This window comes from Brassica rapa, chromosome A09 (assembly GCF_000309985.2).
Source record: "Brassica rapa cultivar Chiifu-401-42 chromosome A09, CAAS_Brap_v3.01, whole genome shotgun sequence".
NCBI classification, from domain to species: Eukaryota; Viridiplantae; Streptophyta; class Magnoliopsida; order Brassicales; family Brassicaceae; genus Brassica; species Brassica rapa.
This window is the reverse complement of record NC_024803.2, coordinates 27,361,707-27,383,826: the sequence shown is the minus strand read 5'-3', so window position 1 is coordinate 27,383,826 and position 22,120 is coordinate 27,361,707. Positions and strand designations below refer to the sequence as shown.

Sequence of the window (22,120 nt, the reverse complement as noted above, 5' to 3'; positions counted from 1 at the left end):
TGCGACTTCTTTACGTGGAAGCTTAACGAGGTTTTTACGAGGAAATGTTTACAAGGAAATGACGTGGAAAATTCACGTGGTCTTTACGAAGAAAGCTATCAAGGTATTTACGTTTACTTTACGAGTATTTACTTTCGAGTTATTTACGTGGCTTTAACGAGGAATAGCTTTCGAGGTATTTACGAGGAAATTTAGCGACGTCCTTACGTGGAAACTTTACGTGGTCTTTACGACGAAATATTCTTCTTCGCTTTTACGACGGAATTATTTCCTCGCTACGTTACGACGAATTAGCAAGGATATATGCGTTACGACAAACGTATAACGACGAAACGGGTTTCCTCGCTAATTCCTCGTAACACTGCTTTTACGACGAAGTCACGAAGAAAACTGCCCTCGTAAAACTTGTGTTTTCTTGTAGTGAACTTCTTTTGGTTATTTTTTCTCATTGAAGGCTATTTTTGTGACAAAAAAAAATAAAAATGGCTATCCTAGGGAATTTCTCAATATGGAACTTACCAACATAATTTCTGGTTTTATTTCTAAATTTGAAATTTTTATATGAAAATTAAATTAAATTGGACCTACATAATAGAGAACAAATATTTTGAGAAACTGTTAAGAACAACAAAAAATATTTTTAAAAGAGAAACTATAATATATTGTGCTTACAAACTAATTTTGTAGTAAATATTTTTATTTGAAACAGAAATGATATTTCTTTCTAACAAAATCTTTATAAAATATATTTTGAAAATTAATCAATTCAAATTTTTATTATCATTAAAATATAATTACAATATTTATATGATTTAATTTTCGTTCATCAATAAAATAAATTGAATTTGAATTCTAATTATATTTATGTTAATTAAAATTTAAGTTAATTAATTTTCGAAAATAAATTTATCCTGATTTCGAAAAGATTTTCTTAGAATTTTTTTAAACAATATTTATTTGTATTTTAAATAAAAGAAAAAGATATGATGATTAAGTTATGTAAAAATTGATAAAATTTTGAGATGATGGTCCAAACAAAAAAAAATCACACATTAACAAAGTCATGATTTTTGTTTTAATATACAAGATATTACAACAATACACGACCTCTTTGTCCATATGCACATTTTATATATTTACTAATTTGGTTGTAAGTACCTTGGTGCATATAGACAACCGGTTCTGTTTTAGTGTTTATATATTTGATTCATACGTTTTTTCTGGTTTAAGTAATCCAGTGATTTTGTATTTGTATCAGTATCACCTTTTCTTATCTACACTAAAATTTAGAAATATAAAAAATATCAATTTTATTAAAACTGAAATATGAAATAGAACAAACTTTCTTTTGAACAATTTTATTACATTTTTTTTATTTTTCCACTCTTCGTAATTTCATCATTAATTACTTAGAATAATAATATATCCACAACTTTTTTATTCCTTTTTACCCATCATAACAATTATTAGCTTTATGACAAATAAAACAAATAATTTGTTTATTTTTACCATACCCATAATAGCCATGTGATAAGTAAACAAAAAAACCGATTTTTTCTTTTACATAATTAAATCTGATTGCTTTTCAAGGACTATTTCACTTTAATAATATACCAAAAACTCTAAATTATACTAAGTCTAAATTGTACACATGATGAAATTTACTAACTATTTCTTACAGATTATGGCCCACAAATTTGGTGTAATTATTTAGGGAAATTGCCATAAATATCACATTCATAATACTACTTTTCATGTTTACAATAACCATTTTTACCTTCACTTATCATGAAGGGTAAAAGACACTTATACCCTTAAAATTAACTAATTTAGACGTAGGTTTTAGAATTGAGAGGTAGTAGGGTTTTTGGAATTTGAAATTTAGGATTTTAATAAATCTATAAATAAATACTTAAAAATATTAAAAATTTAAAAAAAAAGTTTCAAACATAATTTTCGATTTTCAAAAAGAAATTTGAAAAAAAATAAAAAAAAAGTTTTCGAAAAAAAAATCAAAAAAATAATTCAAAAAAAAATTATAAAAATGTTCGAATTTGAAAAAGTATAATTCGAAAACATAAAAAAAAATTTCTATGATTTTAATTTTTTATTTAAATAATGATTTATTATATATATAAATAACAAGGATATAAGAGTCTTTTGCCACTTATTGAAGAATATACTTTTGAAAATATCTTTTTAATGATGGTAAAGATGAAAAGTGGTAGCTTGAAAACGGTAAACATAAAATTTCCCCAATTATTTGTGTACATTTCGAATATTTATAAAATATATGTTTAACCATAACACTAACCATGAATGTGAAGATCAATTTGGTGTAAGTATCTATGTACATTTGTATATTTATGCAGAACAGTAAACCCTACTTCCAATTTAGATATTTAAACTAATATATATATTTATATATAATTATGCTTTAATAACCAAACTTCAAAAACATACTAAAATCACGTTAGACGTTTTTGTTTTGAATGTATAGTCTATTTTATCATACACATAAAAAATAATAAAAAATATTTAAATATTTTTTTACATTAATTTTTTAAAAATTTTAAAATCAACTTAATATATTAATAATTATTTAATTCAAATGTAAAGTATACATGTGAATATTTAAGTTTTAATACAATTTAATATTTATATGTGTTGTTTCACATATATATTCATTATCTAATAATCAAATAAAAAATTAGTAAGACAAATATATAATAAAACTATGGTTTATAACAATAAATTGAAAAACAAGAATTTAATTATTCATTTTTAGTTTAAAAGTCATACAAACCTTTTAATATAGAGATAATTGGTCCAATATACCTTAGTGAACTATTAAAAATATTAATTACTAAACACTTAAATTAAATCAAACACCCGCACGGGCGTGCGGATCAAGTTCTAGTACTCTCTTAAAAATATTATCAAATAAATTTTTTCAATTCTTTTTTGGTTAGGACTTAAAAATATGATACAAATTTCTTTTGTTTAGGATTTGTTTTTATAAAAAAAGGAAAACAACTATTAAATATACTTTTTTTTGGTCAAACAACTATCAAATATACTTTTACAGTTTCTTAGGATTTTAGAAAAGAAAATTAATATTACATAATATTTTACAATTATATGTTGTCTAGGATTTAGAAAAATAAAATTTCTATCAAATAATTATTTTCAGTTAATATTAACTATTTTTAAAAGTTGCCAGTTAATAAAATTTGTTTTTTTTGATATTTTAGTATATTTATATTTTTAATTAAGTGATAGATTAATACATGTCATAATTTTAAAATATATAATTGTCATGTATCGTGATCATGTTAATTAGCAACTTTGAAGAACCAAGCTTTATATAATAAGATTTTTAAAACTTGCCAGCTAATAAAATTTGTTTTTGTTAGTTTTTAGTATATATATTTTTAATTATGAGATAGATTAATACATGTCACAATTTTAAAATATATATTTGTCATGTGTCGCGATCATGTTGATTAGCAACTTTGAAAAACCAATTTTTATATAGAGATATGACAAAATCATATAGCAGATTAAGTTTTTTTTTTTTTACAAATAATTAACAACCAAAATATTTTTTTGCAAAAAAAGAGAACATAATTGTTTGCCAGAAAAAAATATCCAAAACTCTGACGAAAACACAATAATAATTGGGCCTCGCTGGTAAAAGTATGTATTAATCGATTATACACAAGCATGGCCTAGTGACCTTCATATAATATAGGGCTTCGATGGGCCTTGACATTGGTCGAGACTGATAATATTTGCTGGACTTTGATTGGTTTTAAAACTCTCATTTTCCATTGGTTGAAATTATAGTTGCCACAATTAATTAAAAATCTAGGTGTTTTGCCCGTACTTGCGGGCTTAATAATTTTATAAAATTTTATAAAGAAATATATTATCAATTAAAAAATTTGAATAAGTTATTTTCATGTTTTTTAAATATTTAATAATTAATTTAATATTAAATTTTCTATATGCGCTAAAGTTTTTTATTTTAATAAAATATCTATTATTATGTAAAATAATCCTCAAAAAATTTATAAATACATAAAAATATACATAAAACTATATACATGAATTTATATTTATTTTAATATAATATAGTAAAAGATAGAAGATTTATGGGGTTTTAACGTTAAAACCTCTCAACTAAATTTTTTTTATATTGACATGTAATAAAAATTATCAAAACATTATTTATTAAAATTAATAATTGAGTATAAAATATGATTAATATTATTTGAATAATATTAAGTTATATGTTTTCTGTGTGTTTTTAGTTTTAATTTTTTAGTATTTAAATTTTTATTAAAATATGTTTTCGGATAACAACACAAAATATATAGGAATTATCTTTTATTTTAAAATATATCTTTCAGATTTTGGATAAGTTTTTTTATTATTAATAATAAATTATCTAACCAAATAGTTTTAAATTCGTTTTTATGTTTTAGTTAATTTATAGATTTTATTCATTAAGGGTATAAACGATATTAACCACTCTAACTTTTAACGTGAGAGCTCGATTCCAAAAATTTACTTCGCAAATAATAGTATAGATATTCTAAAAAGCAGCGGCATGGTAAATTTTTTTTTATAACATCTTGATTTATTATTAATTAAAACTTGAGTTTACATAATCTTCATATAAAAGATTTGATAAAATCATTGGTACAGTTATGAAACACAAAAACTCCGTTTTGTGGAAGTCTACTTCTCGCAAGTTTATAAGCACACTTATTTGCTTCTTTTGATGTCCATTGGAAATATACTACATCAAATCTCATTACCCACCATCTTATCTCTCTGATCCAGTTATAGAAACTGAAATGTAATGTTTTACCTTTGACTATACCAATTGCTTTGCTGCAATCATTTTCCAGTACGATTTTACGAAATCCCAATTCCCAACAATGTGGTAGAGCCATTAGTATACCTTGTAGCTCACTCTCTAGCGGGTTCCTAACCCCTTTATCAGTACCTTGAGCTGGTCCTTTATACACACCATTCTCATCTCTGATGATCCATCCAACAGTACTCTGTATTCCTATATTCATAAAGGATCCATATGTGTTACACTTGATCCAGTCCTTCGGGGGTCCTATCCATTTACCTTCTCATCGTAAGCCTTGTCTTTTACTGTTCTGACCTCCTTGAGTTATATGTGTTGCACCCGTCGGTCTCCATTCTGAAGCATCATTACAGGCATATTCCATAACAGACTTCAAATTCAATTGCTTCTGCTGGAAGACAAGGACGTTGCGGCTCTTCCATAGTCTCCATAGAATCCATGTAGGGAGTTCTTGAAAATTAGTTAATCTTATGGATGAACAGCTTGATAGACATGCCTCTATCTTTTCTTCCAGTGTTGCATGCTATCCCATAACTGCCAAATTCATAAAGCCTGAAGCTCTCCAGATACGTTTAGCATAATCGCAGTCAAAGAAAAGATTATCTTCTGTTTCTTCAATTTGACAACATCTCCTACACTGATCCTCTTGTATCACATGTCTTCTTTTAAGATCACTTCATGTTGCAAGACTTTTTGAGAGGATCCTCCAGAGAAAATGTTTTATATTCGCTGGTAACTTTGTCCTCCAAATCTTATGCTTTAGTTGAGGATCCCCTGGTATCGGTTCTGGAATGTTATTATCAGGAAGGTGTGTTCCCAACCAATAGCCTGACTTCACCATATATATCCCATCTTCATTATAATGCCAACCAACTAGATCATTAACTATTTTTGAACTTATATTGAGAGCTAATATTTGGTCTACATCTTCTGGAACCATATATTGTTTGAGTCTTGCCTCATTCTAATCACTTCCCATTGCATTAAAATAAGCGTTGAGCTTTTCTTCTTGAATACCTTCAGAACAAGGTCTCAGTGGACGATTAGGGATCCACGGATCAGTCCACATATTAGTTGTTGATCCATCTCCTACTATGAATGTTAGGCTTCTAATCTCAGGAGAGACCCTTTTTCCAAAAGTAATTGATGACTTACTACGATTGATTACTTGCCCTGATACCGCTTCATAAGTCGTGAAAATCTCTTCCAGTTTTTTTGCTCTTTCACATTAGCCAAAGAGAAGAAAAGTAAATCATCAGCGAATAGTATATGATTTACAGCGGGGACTCGATTTGAGACTTTGATGCCTAGTAAAGACCTATCTGCCATGGTAATTAATTATCTTCAAAAATAAGGACATAATTCTGTGATGGATTCTATTTTAATAGTATATATAGTTCATTTGTTTTTGTATTTATTAAAAAATAGAGTTGGAGAGTACAATGAAATAAATGCACTGAAGATGCTTTCTAATGTTTTTAATGGAATAATTCTATAATGAAATTGAATTTTATTTCAATCCTTCATTTTAAAATAAAAAGTAACATAAATAACAAAAATAAATAAATTATTTTAATGTTTTACTTTATCAGATAATGACAAATGAAGTTGAAGATACTCTTACGATATGGCTAGACTACAAACCAAAACCTCTTAATCAGTAAAAACAATAAAATTGAAACTTGGATGATTATGTCTTTGGTTTTCCATCAATGATTAAACCCGTCACTCAAATTATTCAAAACGTCTCTCTAAAGTCCAACAGACCAGTTCATATTTTTTACATTATTAATTTTGATAATCAGATAAGTTTTATATTGATTATTAATAATCTCTCCATCGCATAAATCCCATCATAACAACTTAGGATGGTACATAGAATTTATTTTCGTATGACTCAAAAAGTTCCTTTATTACTTTGTTCAAAAAGTACTTCGTCCATCAATAATATCACATTTGACGTTTTATGTTCGTCGTTTTAAATGGAGATAAATGAGAAAACTAGTCGCACAAGAACAACTTACATAATCCACTCAAAAGTCACACACTTACTGCTAAAAGCTTATTTTGATTATACTCTTTTTTATTTTTTAATATCGTCTATATTTTATATATTTTATTAGAATACTTCCATTTGACTACGGGGTACTTTTATTCTGAACTTTGTTTTATCAATTTCTACATCCTTCTTTATCTCATATTTCAAACATGTGATCCAATTGGATTTCTTCAATTCAAATTTGGCAATCTAATTCTAATACATTACACCTAGTCAACAAATAGATGTAAGATACAGTGATACAGTTTTTATGAACTTTTTCAATTATTAAATAGTTTTTGGGTCAAAGTAAATGGTCTTTTAGACACAAAACCATTGCATATAATATTACTTGATCTTGTTATTTATAGACTTTGTGTACGGTATTTTTCTACTGAGCAAAAATATTATTTCATTTACAAAAAGCTCAAGTGTTAAAATGCTTTTGGAATTTCAAATTCCGGCTTAAATTTGTTAATTTTCATGGCAATTATTTATTATAGAATTATTAATAATAAAAATAGTATATAGCTTCCTATACAACTAATTCACATTTGAATGCATCACTATAAGATGTCTTATAAGATTCATGCATGATTGTTTTACTACCATGCCAAAAATTTCATATAAACTTTTTTATTAATGTGGAGTTTTAGTAACCCGCTTTAGAGTCCCAAATTCAGATTTCATAATGTAACAACATTAATGAATTCTTAGCAAAACTACTTGAATAAACGGGCTTCCACTAATATCAATTATAGATTGATCCACTTTTATAAAGAATACAAGAATTGATTATACCATGAAATCAATATAGCAACGTGAAAATTCCAGTAACACTGACAATATATAGTTATGACATATATAATGATTCTATGTGTATATAGGCAAAAGCTACATGCAACATGTTCTTAGATCTACATTTGAATCTATTCTTTACATCCTAATGAATGGCTACAACATCCTGTGAAAAGATAAAACTAATAGTTGATTTTGTAAGAGGAAAGAAACAACTTTTAAAAGAATAAGAAAATTCATTTTAAAAATGGGTCAAAAAGAAAAGAATAGGTGAGAACTTTCAAAATGATGGGTCACCATACACTATTTAATTAGGGCTCATGAAAGTGCCCTAACTTATGTCATATGTCCCTACCACATGCACCCAACATTATTTTCAACCATTCTCAATTTCTTACTTAGAATATATCGTCACACCACTAAAGATATTATGTGAATCACATTCATACACCACACATCAAAACCATATACTTACAAATATCTCTTTATCAGATTTGTTATTTATTTGACTTAAAAGCATGCTCTCTCATTAAATGATCACTACATTCTCCTAATGGACAATCAAACACCAACCCAAATCATAAGTTCTTCAATTATTCCAATGATGCTTTATTCATAGTTAACCAAACATCCATTCCAATAATCAGAAACAAACAAAAACAAGATATCTTCAAATTCACTACAATTTTGATTGGATATTAAAACGTCCGTAATTTCCATTGTTTATTTGAAGTTATTCGTGTTAACGTATTCATGTTACAATATCATTCTTTTCATATTCCTTATATTTCAACTACGTACCTACCTACTACCAAATCGTTTGCCTATAACCGTTAGGGCATATATTATTAATGACCTAGTAACTAAGCCTACGAGTACGAACTAGGGATCGATACGTGTCATGAGGAAAAGCTTAGTGCTGACGCAAAACAAGATCTAATTTTAGGGTAAAGCCCTAAATAGCGGGTCGGAATATTTCAGTGTTTCACACAAAACCAATAAGGGAGCTGGGACCCATATCACTTTCCATGTGGGCCACTTAGTCAGACAAAGTCTTAACATAGCTCCAAAAAACAGCACTTCACTATCAGATATTGATTGAAGAAGTAGTGAGTAAAGATAATGACATAAAAAAAATATTCATATAAGAAAAAGACCAAAAAGATCTTATAATTACAGTATTACGACATAAAAGATAAGAGCTATTACATAGTTTTAGTTTTTTTTTGTCTCCACAAAGGCCAACGCAAAGCTCCCTTTTTGTAAGTAATAAAGACAGTTTAGCTTACTAGTAATTAAAACTAAGAAGATCAAATACTATTTTTGATAAAACATAATAACTTGATTACCAAGAAAAGGGGTTTTTCTTCTCTAGTAGTTGAACGAACCCCCAACGGATGCAATACCGTTACCAAGGTTCCTCGGGTCTGACCGGTTCCCAAAGTCATCGCAGTTCCCGTTATTGCTCGGGAGCTTCTCGACGACGTTGTTGTTCGAGGATGGAGGAGCTGAGTTGAGAAGCTCAAGGCCTCTTTTCCCCATCTGCTGCACTTCTTGTGGTGACAGTATCTTTATGCACCACACACTGCTCACAAACTCCCTATAGTCAACCACAAAGTTAGATGAGTGGGAGGGTGATGAGATCAAAGTGGATAATAAAGGAAGTAATTAACTTACGGCCAAGGGTCATCGCCGAGGAGAAGAACATCGTTCTCTCGGTCGACAAATACAAGCTGCCAGCCTGATCTCACAGGGTCTTCTAACTGGCCTTCTAGGCCAAACATGCGAGCAAGCTCGCTTCGCAGCTCGTGGTAGCTGCTAAACTTCGTTATATCTAGTGATCGTCCAAAAGACCCTGACTTGTACACCTGCAAAGAACATCCCCCATCATTAGCTCACATGCACACACTTTGGGGAGAAAAGGAAACGGAAAAGAAACTTTAGTTAACCTTCACAAAGGTATTATTGGATTGTTGGTTCTCAGAACCGAGGTTTTCAGAGGACTGTAGAAACCCTGGTTCGTCTAGACAACTAGAAGGTGTGGTCATTGCAAGATTACCACCGGAGAAGTCGTTGTTGAAGTTAGATGTTGTGAAAGGAAGAGTGGTGGAGTCCCCACCTTCAATGCCAATGCTTCTAAGGTTTGACATTCCGTTTGGCATCAAGAGGGAAGATGAATCTATGTTGACTCCAAAGAGAAGATGGCTATGTGGGTCTGAGGGGCTTCCTCCTTCTTGCTCTATTGAGCACTCTCTACCACCACCGGGGAATGGAGGCAACGAGACAGCGTTTGGAGGAACGTTGCTTGTGCTGTGGGACTGTCCCAGTTGCTCAATTACGGATTGAGTGTTGCTGTTGTTGCCGAACGATGATAAATCAACTGCAGGACGCTTTGATGGCCAACCGGAAGAAGTCATTGCAGCAGAGTTTGTTGTTCTAGTGAGGTTGAGCAGTTGAGATGACTCGTCTTGAGAGAAGTTACTGAGAAGAGTGTGGAGCGGAGACATAGGATTGTTGTTTCCTCCGTTGGTGTCTAAGAAGCTTTGTTGCTGACACAGAGACGTCATGGACTGAGAAGCAGAACCAAACTGAGACATAGCAGAAACAGCAGCAGCAGTGGAGGCTGACTGATTATGATTATCCACCACTTGCTGCTGCTGCTGCTGCTGAGAGAGAAGAGTGTTTGACTGAGATTGAGGCTGGTGGGTTTCAGGAACGGGCAGATAAGACTGTTGCTGCTGCTGTTGAGAGAGTTGTTGCTGCTGCTGCTGCTGCTGAGAGAGTTGCTGCTGTAGCATCTGTGGCTGCATTAAGGAAGGGGGTTGCATTGAGAAGCCCGAGGGGTTTTGGAACTGAAGAAGTGAAGCAGCTTTAGCAGGATCAATGCCTCTCATGTCTTGAAGAGCAGCTGCAGCCATTGCTTGGTAAACATCATTCTGCATACCAAGCAAGCCAGAAGCATCAAGTCTAGGCTGCATCCACGGGTTTACTCCCATTCCTTGAAAGTTTAGAGACTGAAGTCCTCTGTCCCACATAAGCGGCGAACTCATACCCATACCCATACTCATATCGTCTTCTTTAAGTCCTACAATAAACAAAAGGAGAGAGGCAACAAGATTAGAAGATATAAAAGACTTTTAAGGGTTATGAATCAAAGTGTTGAAATTTTAACAATACCATGAAAAGATGGGAGACCTGGAGGCCATGGACGTTTAAGCCTGAGAGGAAAAGGAGACGGATACATAGGGAATGTCGTCAAAGGCTCAATCTCCCACAAGGAAACTCTCGGTTGCCTCTCTCCTGCAGTTGACTCATCCCATCCAACCTGCAACATTATCAAGATGATGATGACATATGTATATACGAGAAAGCAAAGATAGTTTTGGTGTTTGAACTGAACCTTAACGGACCGCCAGTGAGAATTAGCCCAACGAGTAGGATCTAGATCACAAATGCCAGTTATTGTACCCATGTACCTGACAACAAACGGATGTTCTTGAGAAGGAGACTGATGAATACAGATTAAAAAAAATAGGAAGTCTGATGAAATTCACATACCGACGAACACTTGATTCCTCGGTTTCAAACAGCATCCTAAACCGCATGCCAACAGAGACGCGAGTGTGATAAACCGCTTTCACGTACTTAGCCAGTGGTATCACAAACTCTGAAGGACTTGCCCTGAACACAACTTTTATTTTAAAAAAAAATGCAAAAGAAAGAACGCTTAGCTGCAGCATTCATATGGGATCAAGAACCTGTACCTTGGGTTATAGAAGATGGTGAAGCGACTATTAGTAGCGGCAGCATGAGCAGCAGCAGCAAGAAGGCCTAAATGCATACTGTCACTTGACAAAACAGACGAAGGCATGACAGTCTGTGGACGATTGGCTCGTCTTATACCAAGAAGTAACTGATTCTTATCGTTCCTGGCGTTAACAACAAAAGGACATCAGCCATTTTTTCATAAGTTACATTATAGCATCTGAAAAAAAAAGTGATTCTAACCAGATGAAAAGAACAGAGTCACCAGCGACAAGTCTTTTAGCACTCACAAATACGCTCCAACCAGTAGTAAGGAGGTGTCTTTTAGGTTGGCCTGAAACGGGGAGAAACAAAAGCAGAGTCAATAAAACCTCTTTGTTCTTCAGTTAGTGGACATTAAGTGAAAGCTAACCTCTGAAAATATGCCTGAACTTCCACTCGTTATCGTGCAGATCTCTCGCCATCAACTCTTGAGCTGGAGGCTGCTGAGAGTAATCCTGAAGTAAGAACAACAGAAATTCAAAAGGTTAGAAAGAAGTAAAAAGAAAAGTTGAGAGTAAGGAGAAGATGAGCTATTACCAAGGGAGGGAAGACTTTCTCAGCAGCTCGGCGAGGCACAGAGAAACCACCGTGAGTGCTGGTATCACTAGCAGTCAGAGTTTTGCAGAAATAGTTTGTAGGCTGTCTACTCGGGACACCTAACTCCGCGGGAAGGTATGGATCTTTTTGTTCTTGCTGTATTCAAACCAAGTAAAAACAGTTCACAACACCGACACAAAAAAAAAGAAGTTAAAGTCATGTAAAAAAAGTCTCATACAGCGTTCAATGGTTGCAAAGTCATTTGTGCGTAGACTTCATCAGTCTCCACATCAGCCTGAAATAGAAGGAATCAGGTTCTTGGTTAACAGAATAAACACAGTCGAAGAAGCATCTCATGGAACAAGTGTCTCACATGCATTGTGACATTGTGAAGCTGACAGATAAGCTGAGGATGCAAGCTTGGGTAGTTTGGTATATGAGCATCCACTTCTTTGTTGGTCGAAGCAGCCACCTGAAAAAAACCACAAAATGTTAACAAAACCAAAAAGAATCCAAAGCAGGAAAAGAAGAGAAGAGAGAAAGACCTGTTCACTGTGACCTTGAGGGAAATACACAACTCTGGATCCAACAGGAGGTAAGGAGACAAGAGGACCAGCACAAGCATGCCACAGCTCAGAATTTAGAACTCTCTTCTCCCCTGTAACTACACACAAACACCAAATTAAGTTAAAAATCCAAAGTTTCTACATTTGCAAGTAGAGAGAGAGAGAGATTAATAAGTAGTACCTTCATGAGGTTGAGGATTAAACCCAGCAGTAGACAATCTCATCTTTCTTTCCAACTTTGTTTCTTCAAAGATCCAAGATTCCCAAATGTAATTATGACGAGGAAACACCAAAAAAGCTCTAACCTTCTTTTTTTTTAAATTGTTACTCTCCCCACCACCCACCAAATCTTTTCACAAATCCAAAAACCCTAATTAAAAAAAAAAAAAAAAAAACAGATTTCTTCTTCTACTACTTCTTTTTCCTTACAGAACACACATCAGCCAAATAAGCTCGCAATCTTTGTCTCGCCGACCTCAAAGCCGCTTCTCCTAATCTTCCACTCCTTCATTACTTTGTAAACTATCCACTTATCCCACCCTTAACTCCCATTAGAAATTTTATATATAAAAAAAAAAGATTTTTCCAGAGAAAACCCAGCACCGCCAATAGCTCAAAAGCCAAGAAGGAGACACAGATCTCGAGCGGCGTTAACTAAAACGACAGGAGAAGGTGTCGTTTGGAACAAGTAGATCTTCTTCTTCTTCTTCTTCTTTTAAGCTGGGTTTTGGTGTCGTGAGATCTCCCAGGAGTATGATTAATGCGAAGATCGGGAAATGAGAAAGGAAGTTATGGGTGGGGAGGGGCATGCAACTGCTCTCAACTGTTGCACAACATGTCTACCCAAGAAAGAAAGATACAGACGGGTTTTTTTTTATTTGTTTGTTTGGAACTGAGAATGATTTCTCCGGTGGCGGTGGCGGAGCTGAGCTTCTGCTAATACTATTATTGTTATTCTCTGCTCGAAACTTACTTCTCTCTCTCTTATTTGAATCGGAACGAAAGGAAATAAAAGAACGACAATGGCTGTTTTGACCCGAACCCGAACGTAGCGGGTCTTTTTATTTTCGCTTAACATTTTTAAAGCAACTTGTTCTTCCAAAAAGTACACGATTCATTTACTATTTTACCCCTGATTTATGTTTTTATTACCGTTGGGGACTCGTGCCCTACTTTAATATGTATTGCTTGCTGCTCCTCCCGAGTTTCGAAACTTCGTTGCGTCCTCCATGTAACTAAACTATTTATATCAGTACATTTTCCATTTTTATAATATTATACATCCAACCCATATGGTAGATAATTGATATTTAAAATCCGCTGTACTATTTTATATACACATTCATGGTCATATCACTCATATTCCATATATCAGATTAGATATATCCTGTGCTAGCTACTAACGTCGCATTCGTTATCTTTTACCATTCAAATTCTTTTAAAAATAATAACAATATTAAATTATTAATCATTAATTAATGATGATTTCATTGTCAACATAATGTACAGCTTCAAATTATTTTATTGGTCATCCGTGATGTATTTGACTTTTAGGATGATACTAGTATGCAATAGATTCTAGTAACTATTTAACCTTTTAGAAGTTGTGTTATACAGGTTAGTTTACCTCATCATGCATGTTGTACGGTTTTGTTTTCTTAGGTTTTTCTTTCTTTCTTAGGTTTTTTTTTTCTTTTTGATACATAACAGATGCGACAACCAAAGGAACAAGAAGCGGTTCCTTTCTTACGTTCTTTAGGGCATGATTAACCCAAGTCTCTTAGTTAGACCATCTCCAATGTATTTTGGTATTTTCATCTTTAAAATAGGGGAACTCTATAATAGAAGTGAGATATGCTTCAATGTATTCCCCTAAAATAGCAATCTCTAAAATATAGAGTAAAAAATAGAGGAATGCTATTTCTTCCTCTATAAATAGAGGAAAAAATAGAAATCTCTATTATAGAGGAAGAAATAGAGATGGGTTGGAGCAATTTCACCTCTAAATGCTATTATAGAGGTGAAAATAGCAATGGGTTAGAAATGCTCTTAGGGTTTTTAACTCATGATTTGACATTTTTTTTTGTTTTTTTTTTATATTTTTCGGCTAAAAGACAGCTCTTAAAGGCACCATTAACCCTAGCATTCTGCGCATAGTGCAAGCAACATGTACTTTTGATGCCTAATTAAGCATTCCTCTTTCTTCTTCTTCATCTCTTTCCTTTTTTTTTAATTAAAAAAAGTCTAAGCACCCTACAAGCACCCTTGGTTAATGGTGCTCTTATATCTCTTATCTAAGAGATGGTTCTTAGTTTTTCTTAGTAAAAATCTAAGAAAAACTAAAAACCGTCCCTTAGCCGAAGCTAAGAATTCAGTTCTAAATGACTAATTCAATTCTAAATGACTACTAGTAAACATAATTTTATCAAATTAACTACATAGCAATATTAATTAATAATCATTTCACTATAGTCAATCATAATTTTAGAAAAGTAGTTTGTTAATAAAAAAATTTCACAAATTGAAAATAAGGATTATTAATAACACACGTTTTCAATATATTTACCAGTAAAAATTCTATAAACTACGATTTTTTTTCACAAATGTCATGATTATTGAAAGAGTTAAAAGTTATATATACTATTAAAACATGTTACACATATTTTTTCCCTAAAATTCCTTACTTTTCAATTAAAATTGTGTCATTTATTAACGATATTTTGGACATTTGAAAACATAATATTCTAAATTTTGTTATTTGTTTTCTTATTAATAATTTTTAAAATATACAATATAATGTAAATCGTGGTTAGCAAGATTTTAGGGGTCTAACAAGATTTAGAATATTATGTATTCTTGAGTTTAAAGGAAATAATTTATACGAAAAATCTCTATAATTGTTTACGCATTAATAATATTTAAGATTTTTATATTTACGAAGTGTAAACTTTCCACATCGAAACTTTGTTAAACTCATCAACAAAAATGATTACTATAAATATAATATGATTTTTTTGCTTGAGTAAAATCTAATGGGCTGTAATAAACCAAAAGTCTATCTTTTTGATTGGGCTTACACAATTTTTTTTTGTTATTCTTCGGTTATTAATCCCAGGAATAGCGTTTAGTTATGTTAAATCGACCGTTTAAATCTTTACTGATTTATTGTGGCGAGTAACCAAAATGGCGTCGGGTGGCCTCTGTTACGCGTTTTTCCGGCTTCAAAACCGGTGACTCGGCCGAGTTTTAGAATTCAAAGAGGAGAATATTGTTACCATATGAAAAACATGAACAACTTTCTAAACCGTTGAACTCCAAATGCTTTTTCGTATTTTGAATGAAAGTTTAATAGTATACTAGATTTTGACCCGCACTTGAAAAGCGCGGGTTTTTTGGATTATATTATAATACAAAGTCTTATTATATCAAAAAATATATTTTTTAACAGTTATATAATCTATGAATTAGTTTATTTGATATTTTATAGGTACACTTTTACGTAAGTTTTTTTAGGCATGAGAATTATATCCGGATCAAAAAAAAAACCTAACCGACCCAGAAATATAGGTTTAGTTCAGATCGAGAGAAGATAACCTAGTGGGGTTTTTTTTGGACCCACATGTCTTTGTTTGAGTCCGGTCCTACCCTAGATCCGATCATAAATATGTTGTGTTTATTAGGTATATTTGGATATATCGAATATATTTCCGGCATTATGGATATTTTTTTAGGTTTTTGGTTTACGATTATAGTTTTTGATTTCAGGTAAGTTTTCAAATTAAAAAAAAATTGTGTATTTGGATAAAATTTTGTGTATTTTCAGTTCAGTGTCAGATTTTGAATAAGATTTTGAATTTTTAGGTATTTGAATTTTTTGGGTATTTGTTTGAAGTTTCAAGTAATTTTCGTGTTTCAGATATTTTTCAGATTTTTCGAATCTTTTTAGGATCCTAAATACCCGAATAGATGTGGACCTATTACATCCATATCGGGTCCAACAACCTTTTGATATAGATTTTTAACGTTATTGTAGAAAAACATGGTTGATGAAATATTTTTAGAAAACTCATTTTTAAATATGAAAATATCTATCAAAATATAGACGATTGAAAGTTTAGTATATAATATGAGATTTTAGTGGGAAAATTTATATATGATATGATTACGTTATTATAAAAGAAAGAGGAAGTTAAAATGTACACATATATATTGTGTAACTTCTTTTGCTTTAAATTATATATTATATGATAAAAGTGATAATATAAAACATTAGTTTCAATGCTTTTACAATTAAAAGTCAAAATGGTAAATATAGTAATAGTAATGATTAAGATTTAGGAGTGGTATTTGAATAAATAATGGAATTGAATAAATTATTGTTAGAGAAATATATGTTAACATATTGTTAGTCTAAGTTTAAGATAAGACCAAAAAATAATGAGTTAAATAAAAGGGTCCAAACAACTTTGATAGGTAGATTTTTTAAAACTCCTTCCCTTTTAATAGTATTGATATAAAACACGAACTTACAAACATTTGACCCATTTATATATGAAACCTGCAAAGAAAAATCTGTTATTTACTACAAATACTAACAAAAAATTCTTAATATGAAAAACATAAAATAAAATAAAATAAAATAAAAATATGTCTTCTAAAACTATATGTCCTAAGCGATCGCTTGGGTGGCTTACCCTCTAGGTCAGCCATGATGGTCCATAATAGGTGGACACAAATCAAAAATCCGGGTTTTCAGAAGTATTCGTAATCAGATATGTTTCATCCGAATAATCAATTATCTGATTTGATCCGCTTCACATCTATCCGGATATTTGAGTGTCTATATATCTAATTTGATCCTTATAAATAAAATAAAAGTCTTAAAAACTAAAAAAATACAAAAAGTCCAAAAATAATATAGAATAGTAATATTTTATTATAAAAATAAAAAATCCATTTATTTTAAAAGCTTTAATAACTAAAATAATTAGTTTAATAAATAAAATATCATAAAACTTAAATAAAATATAATAATTATAATATATGTATATAACATATCAGATCCAATATTTGTTCCTAAAAATGTTAGTATTCGTGATTTGATCCGTCTTTTACAAATATTATACATTAGTATTTGTTTTGTTTCATATAGTTACGGATATACAGATTTTTTTTGTTTGAATCGAAATGGATAATTAACGAATCAAAATATTTTGCCTAACCCTACCTAAGATCCTATACAACTAGCTAGAGCGATTCGATCCCGGTACTCAAAACTCGATCCCACGACTTAGATCATAAAGTTTCTATAAATATTCGTCCACCACGTCTAGCATTAACAGGAGATAGAAAGATAAAACTAGAGAAAATAAATCATAAACGCATGTTATGGATAAGTACCCTACAAACACACACACATACCTTTCATAATTCATGCTGAAAGGCATTTATACATTATGTCGGAGATTCTATCATCTCTTCCATTCATGATTTACAAGATTTGGATTTAGTTTGTCTTACTGTATCAGCCATGAAGTTCTTCAGCCCCTATCTGAAAAGATATTTGTATTTATATATTAATTATTCATCTCACCTAGATATCAGACTGGTCACTTTTAACTGCCCCCAATACTTAACCACATTTTTCTTCCTTAAGTTCAGTAATGTTTCTCCCAAAACCGTCATAAGAAAAAATACCAGTGTTCCTCCCAAACCCATAGTGGCCATGTTGTCTCAAAACTGCTTTAAATTATTCAAAACCGATAATCAATACATAGGTATCAATTGAGTTAAATTTACTCCCATGCATATGAATTGTTTAGTGTTTCATATGGACTTTTACCATCTTCTTATAGAGAATTTAGTCATCAATAACACACTCCATCCGTTTTAAAATGATCCATGTTTTAGGAAAAAAAATGTTTAATAAAAATATATATTTTTATGTTTTCAATGTATTTAATATTGGTCAATTGTAAATTTCAAAAAAATAATGGTGTTTATTGAATTTTAATTGGTTCAATTATTGGAAATAATTAATCACAATAATAATACATTTATAATCAAAATTTAATATGTTTCTTAATTATGTGTAAAAACTCCAAAACATACATCTGTTGTATTTTTTAAAAAATTAATAGATTTTAAAAATGATAGCATTTTGACTGGCCAAATAAGAATGGTTAAATACTTTTTGTTCGGAAAAAATAAAATCCATTTGTCAGTTTACCACTTGATACAATCTATTCTATTAAAAGAGAAACATTATGAAAAAAATCTACCTATACAAGGTTACTGCACCCTTTCATTTAAGTAACACTTATTTGGTCTTACCATCTATTAGCCCAATAACAAATTATAACAAATTATAACCGTATGTTTAGCTAACTATTATAACCGTATGTTTACCTAACTATATTTATTTCGCCACATATAAACCACTAATATACCAACTTTATATTTGACAGACCAAAACATGTTCTACACGATAAAGTAGAACACAATACATGTTATACACAAGACACTAATACACTATTATATGGTTCATTCATTGAGTAAATGATTACGTTATTCATCGGTTTGTACAATGATAAAATCATTTTAGACCCAAACGACAAGATGTCAAATTGTCAATACTCTCATTCAATTGAGAGAGCAGATTATACTACTAACCTTAATGAAATAACACATTCATTCTCAATCTGCCAAAACATTAGTGCTTAAATAGTTATATATCCAGTCCATCTTTTATTATTTCATTCTCATCTATCAAAGTTAAAGTCTGTCTTTAAGAAATCGGATAAATTTTATAATAACCACGTTTTCCTCACTATTGTTAGAATATGTTACCAAATATTGTTACTAATTTTAAAAAGGATTTAATCATTATTTTATTAATTTACGAATTTTGTATTACGACCATCTATACTATTAAAGCAGGATCCTTTTTTTTACCTTAGCATGTTCTTTTTTTTACTAACATTGCATGTTTCATTAAGTGCAATCAAGTAATATTAATAACACATTTATATTGGGTCATTTTTTTGGATCCTGCCCACATCAGATCTCTCTTGAGCCATTTGGACTGATTAAAAAATCAGATCCAATTCTCACATTTTTTTTCTTTGGAGCCATTGAGTCGAAGTTCAAATAATTTTTTTTCAACTATTCTTAATTATTATTTTTTTTATTTTCTTATCTATACTATTATTTGCGAAGTAAATTTTAGCAACGGAACTCTCACGTTAAAAGTTAGAGCGGTTAATATATATACTACCCTTAATAAATTTATCTATAATTAACTATATAATCAAAAACGAATTTTTATTTATAATATTATTATTTTTTTCAAAAAGATAATTTTTACATTGTGTTGTTATCTTAAAACATATTTTTCAGTTATAAATATAATTAAAAACGAATTTTTAATAATAATATTTTTTTTTTCAAAAATATAATTTTTACATTGTGTTGTTATCTTAAAATATATTTTTCAGTTATAAATATAACTAAAAACGAATTTTTATTTATATTAAAAGTTAAAAGTTAGCACATTTAATATCATTTATACCCTTAATAAATAAATTAAATAAATATTTGCAAAGTAAATTTTAGCAACGGAGCTCTCACATTAAAAGTTAGAGCGGTTAATATATATACTACCCTTAATGAATTAATCTATAATTAACTATATAATTAAAAATGAATTTTTATTTATAATATTTTTTTTTTCAAAAAGATAAATTTTTACATTGTGTTGTTATCTTAAAACATATTTTTCAGTTATAAATATAATTAAAAACGAATTTTTAATAATAATATATTTTTTTCAAAAAGATAATTTTTTACATTGTGTTGTTATCTTAAAACATATTTTCAGTTATAAATATAATTAAAAACGAATTTTTATTTATATTAAAATTTAAAAGTTAAAAGTTAGCACAGTTAATATCATTTATACCCTTAATAAATAAATTAGATAAAATAAAAAACGAATTTAGTGTTTATTTGATTAGATAAGTGTTTACAATTGATAAAAATAAAAATTATCCATAACTTAGAAATATATTTAAAATAAAAAGATAATTCCTATATATATTGTGTTGTTATCCTTTTTTGGAACAATATTGTGTTGTTATGCAAAAATATATATTTTAATAAAATGGTTAAAAGTTTAAAAACAGAAATACATAACTAAATATTAAGTAAAATTATTATTTTTTTATATAATTGAAAGAGAATATCAAGTGATCTCTAAGATTTATATATTATTTATTAAAAATAAATATAGTGCACAAAGGAATTTTAAAAATTTTTAATACATAAGAATTTTCAATGAAAACATAAATTACAATTTAAAATTAGTTTTTAATTAGTAATACATGTATTAATAAGTAGTTATAAATCTCTATGCCCGCACGTGCGGGCGAAACACCTAGTATAATTTAAGCATTCATTAAAAAATTGATTTTTTCATTGAAAAGTATAAATCTTTATTAAAAGTATATAATTTTTTTTATTAAAATATTAACCAGATAATAAAATTAATTTATCAGAGTTATACCAACTTAATTCATTAAAGAAATAAAGTTTAATTTTTTAAACATAAATAGTCATTTAAAATGAAATACGATAAATATAAATAAAAAATTTAAGTCTTTTATAAAATAAAACACAAATATATAAAATATGACATTTACTAAATATTTATCAATTAAAAAAAAAACCCGCGCTTTAAAAGCGCGGGTCAAAATCTAGTACGTTGTTATTGTCCAACAAATCTGAAAACAGAACTATAGTATTTTTTACTAAATGACACTCCATTAAATTGACCATCCAGTTTATTAGTGTCAGATTACCGTATGAAATACGAACATATTTTTATATTCTACACGTCTTATAGACAAACTTATATCTGTGTATTGTATAAACTAGATTTTAGGGCAGCTCAAATGGTAAATATCTTATGAAATTTTCCCACATTATCAATTATCAAAAAGAAAAAAAGTCCCATATTTTCAAAGCCAAAAAATATTATAGTATGAGGTGGTATATTTAAAAGGTCTTATAAATTCACTTAGAAGCTTTAAAAAAAAAAAAAAATCTTATCTATACTATTATTTGCGAAGTAAATTTTTGTAACAGAGCTCTCACGTTAAAAGTTAGACCGGTTAATATCGTTTATACCCTTAATGAATAATTATATAAATTAGTCAAAAAATAAAAACGAATTTCAAATCTATCTTATTAAAAAGTGATTAAAATTTATAACAAAACGTTTATACTCTTAATGAATAAATTATATAAATTAGTCAAAAATAAAAATGAATTTAAAATATATCTGATTAAAAAAATTTTGTAACAGAGCTCTCACGTTAAAAGTTAGACCGGTTAATATCGTTTATACCCTTAATGAATAATTATATAAATTAGTCAAAAAATAAAAACGAATTTCAAATCTATCTTATTAAAAAGTGATTAAAATTT

General features: G+C 29.7%; 1 protein-coding gene across 2 annotated transcripts; it reads right to left on the bottom strand.

Moving 5' to 3' along the window:
• Positions 1-8,844: 8,844 nt before the first annotated feature.
• On the bottom strand, positions 8,845-13,725 carry LOC103840407 (auxin response factor 6). 2 transcript variants are annotated; one of them, XM_009116916.3, is made up of 14 exons: positions 12,816-12,858; positions 12,614-12,732; positions 12,442-12,540; positions 12,307-12,363; positions 12,069-12,224; positions 11,902-11,986; positions 11,733-11,823; positions 11,489-11,653; positions 11,283-11,405; positions 11,125-11,200; positions 10,902-11,049; positions 9,674-10,809; positions 9,402-9,592; positions 8,845-9,324 (listed from the first exon to the last, which is right to left on the bottom strand). In XM_009116916.3, the coding sequence occupies exons 1-14, from the start codon at positions 12,856-12,858 to the stop codon at positions 9,096-9,098; spliced, it is 2,718 nt and encodes a 905-aa protein (XP_009115164.2). In that variant the 3' UTR covers positions 8,845-9,095. The 2 variants fall into 2 exon arrangements, with proteins under 2 accessions (XP_009115164.2, XP_009115165.2); XM_009116917.3 differs by having other exon boundaries at positions 9,033-9,324; positions 12,614-12,726; positions 12,816-13,725.
• Between the last annotated feature and the right edge of the window lie 8,395 nt (positions 13,726-22,120).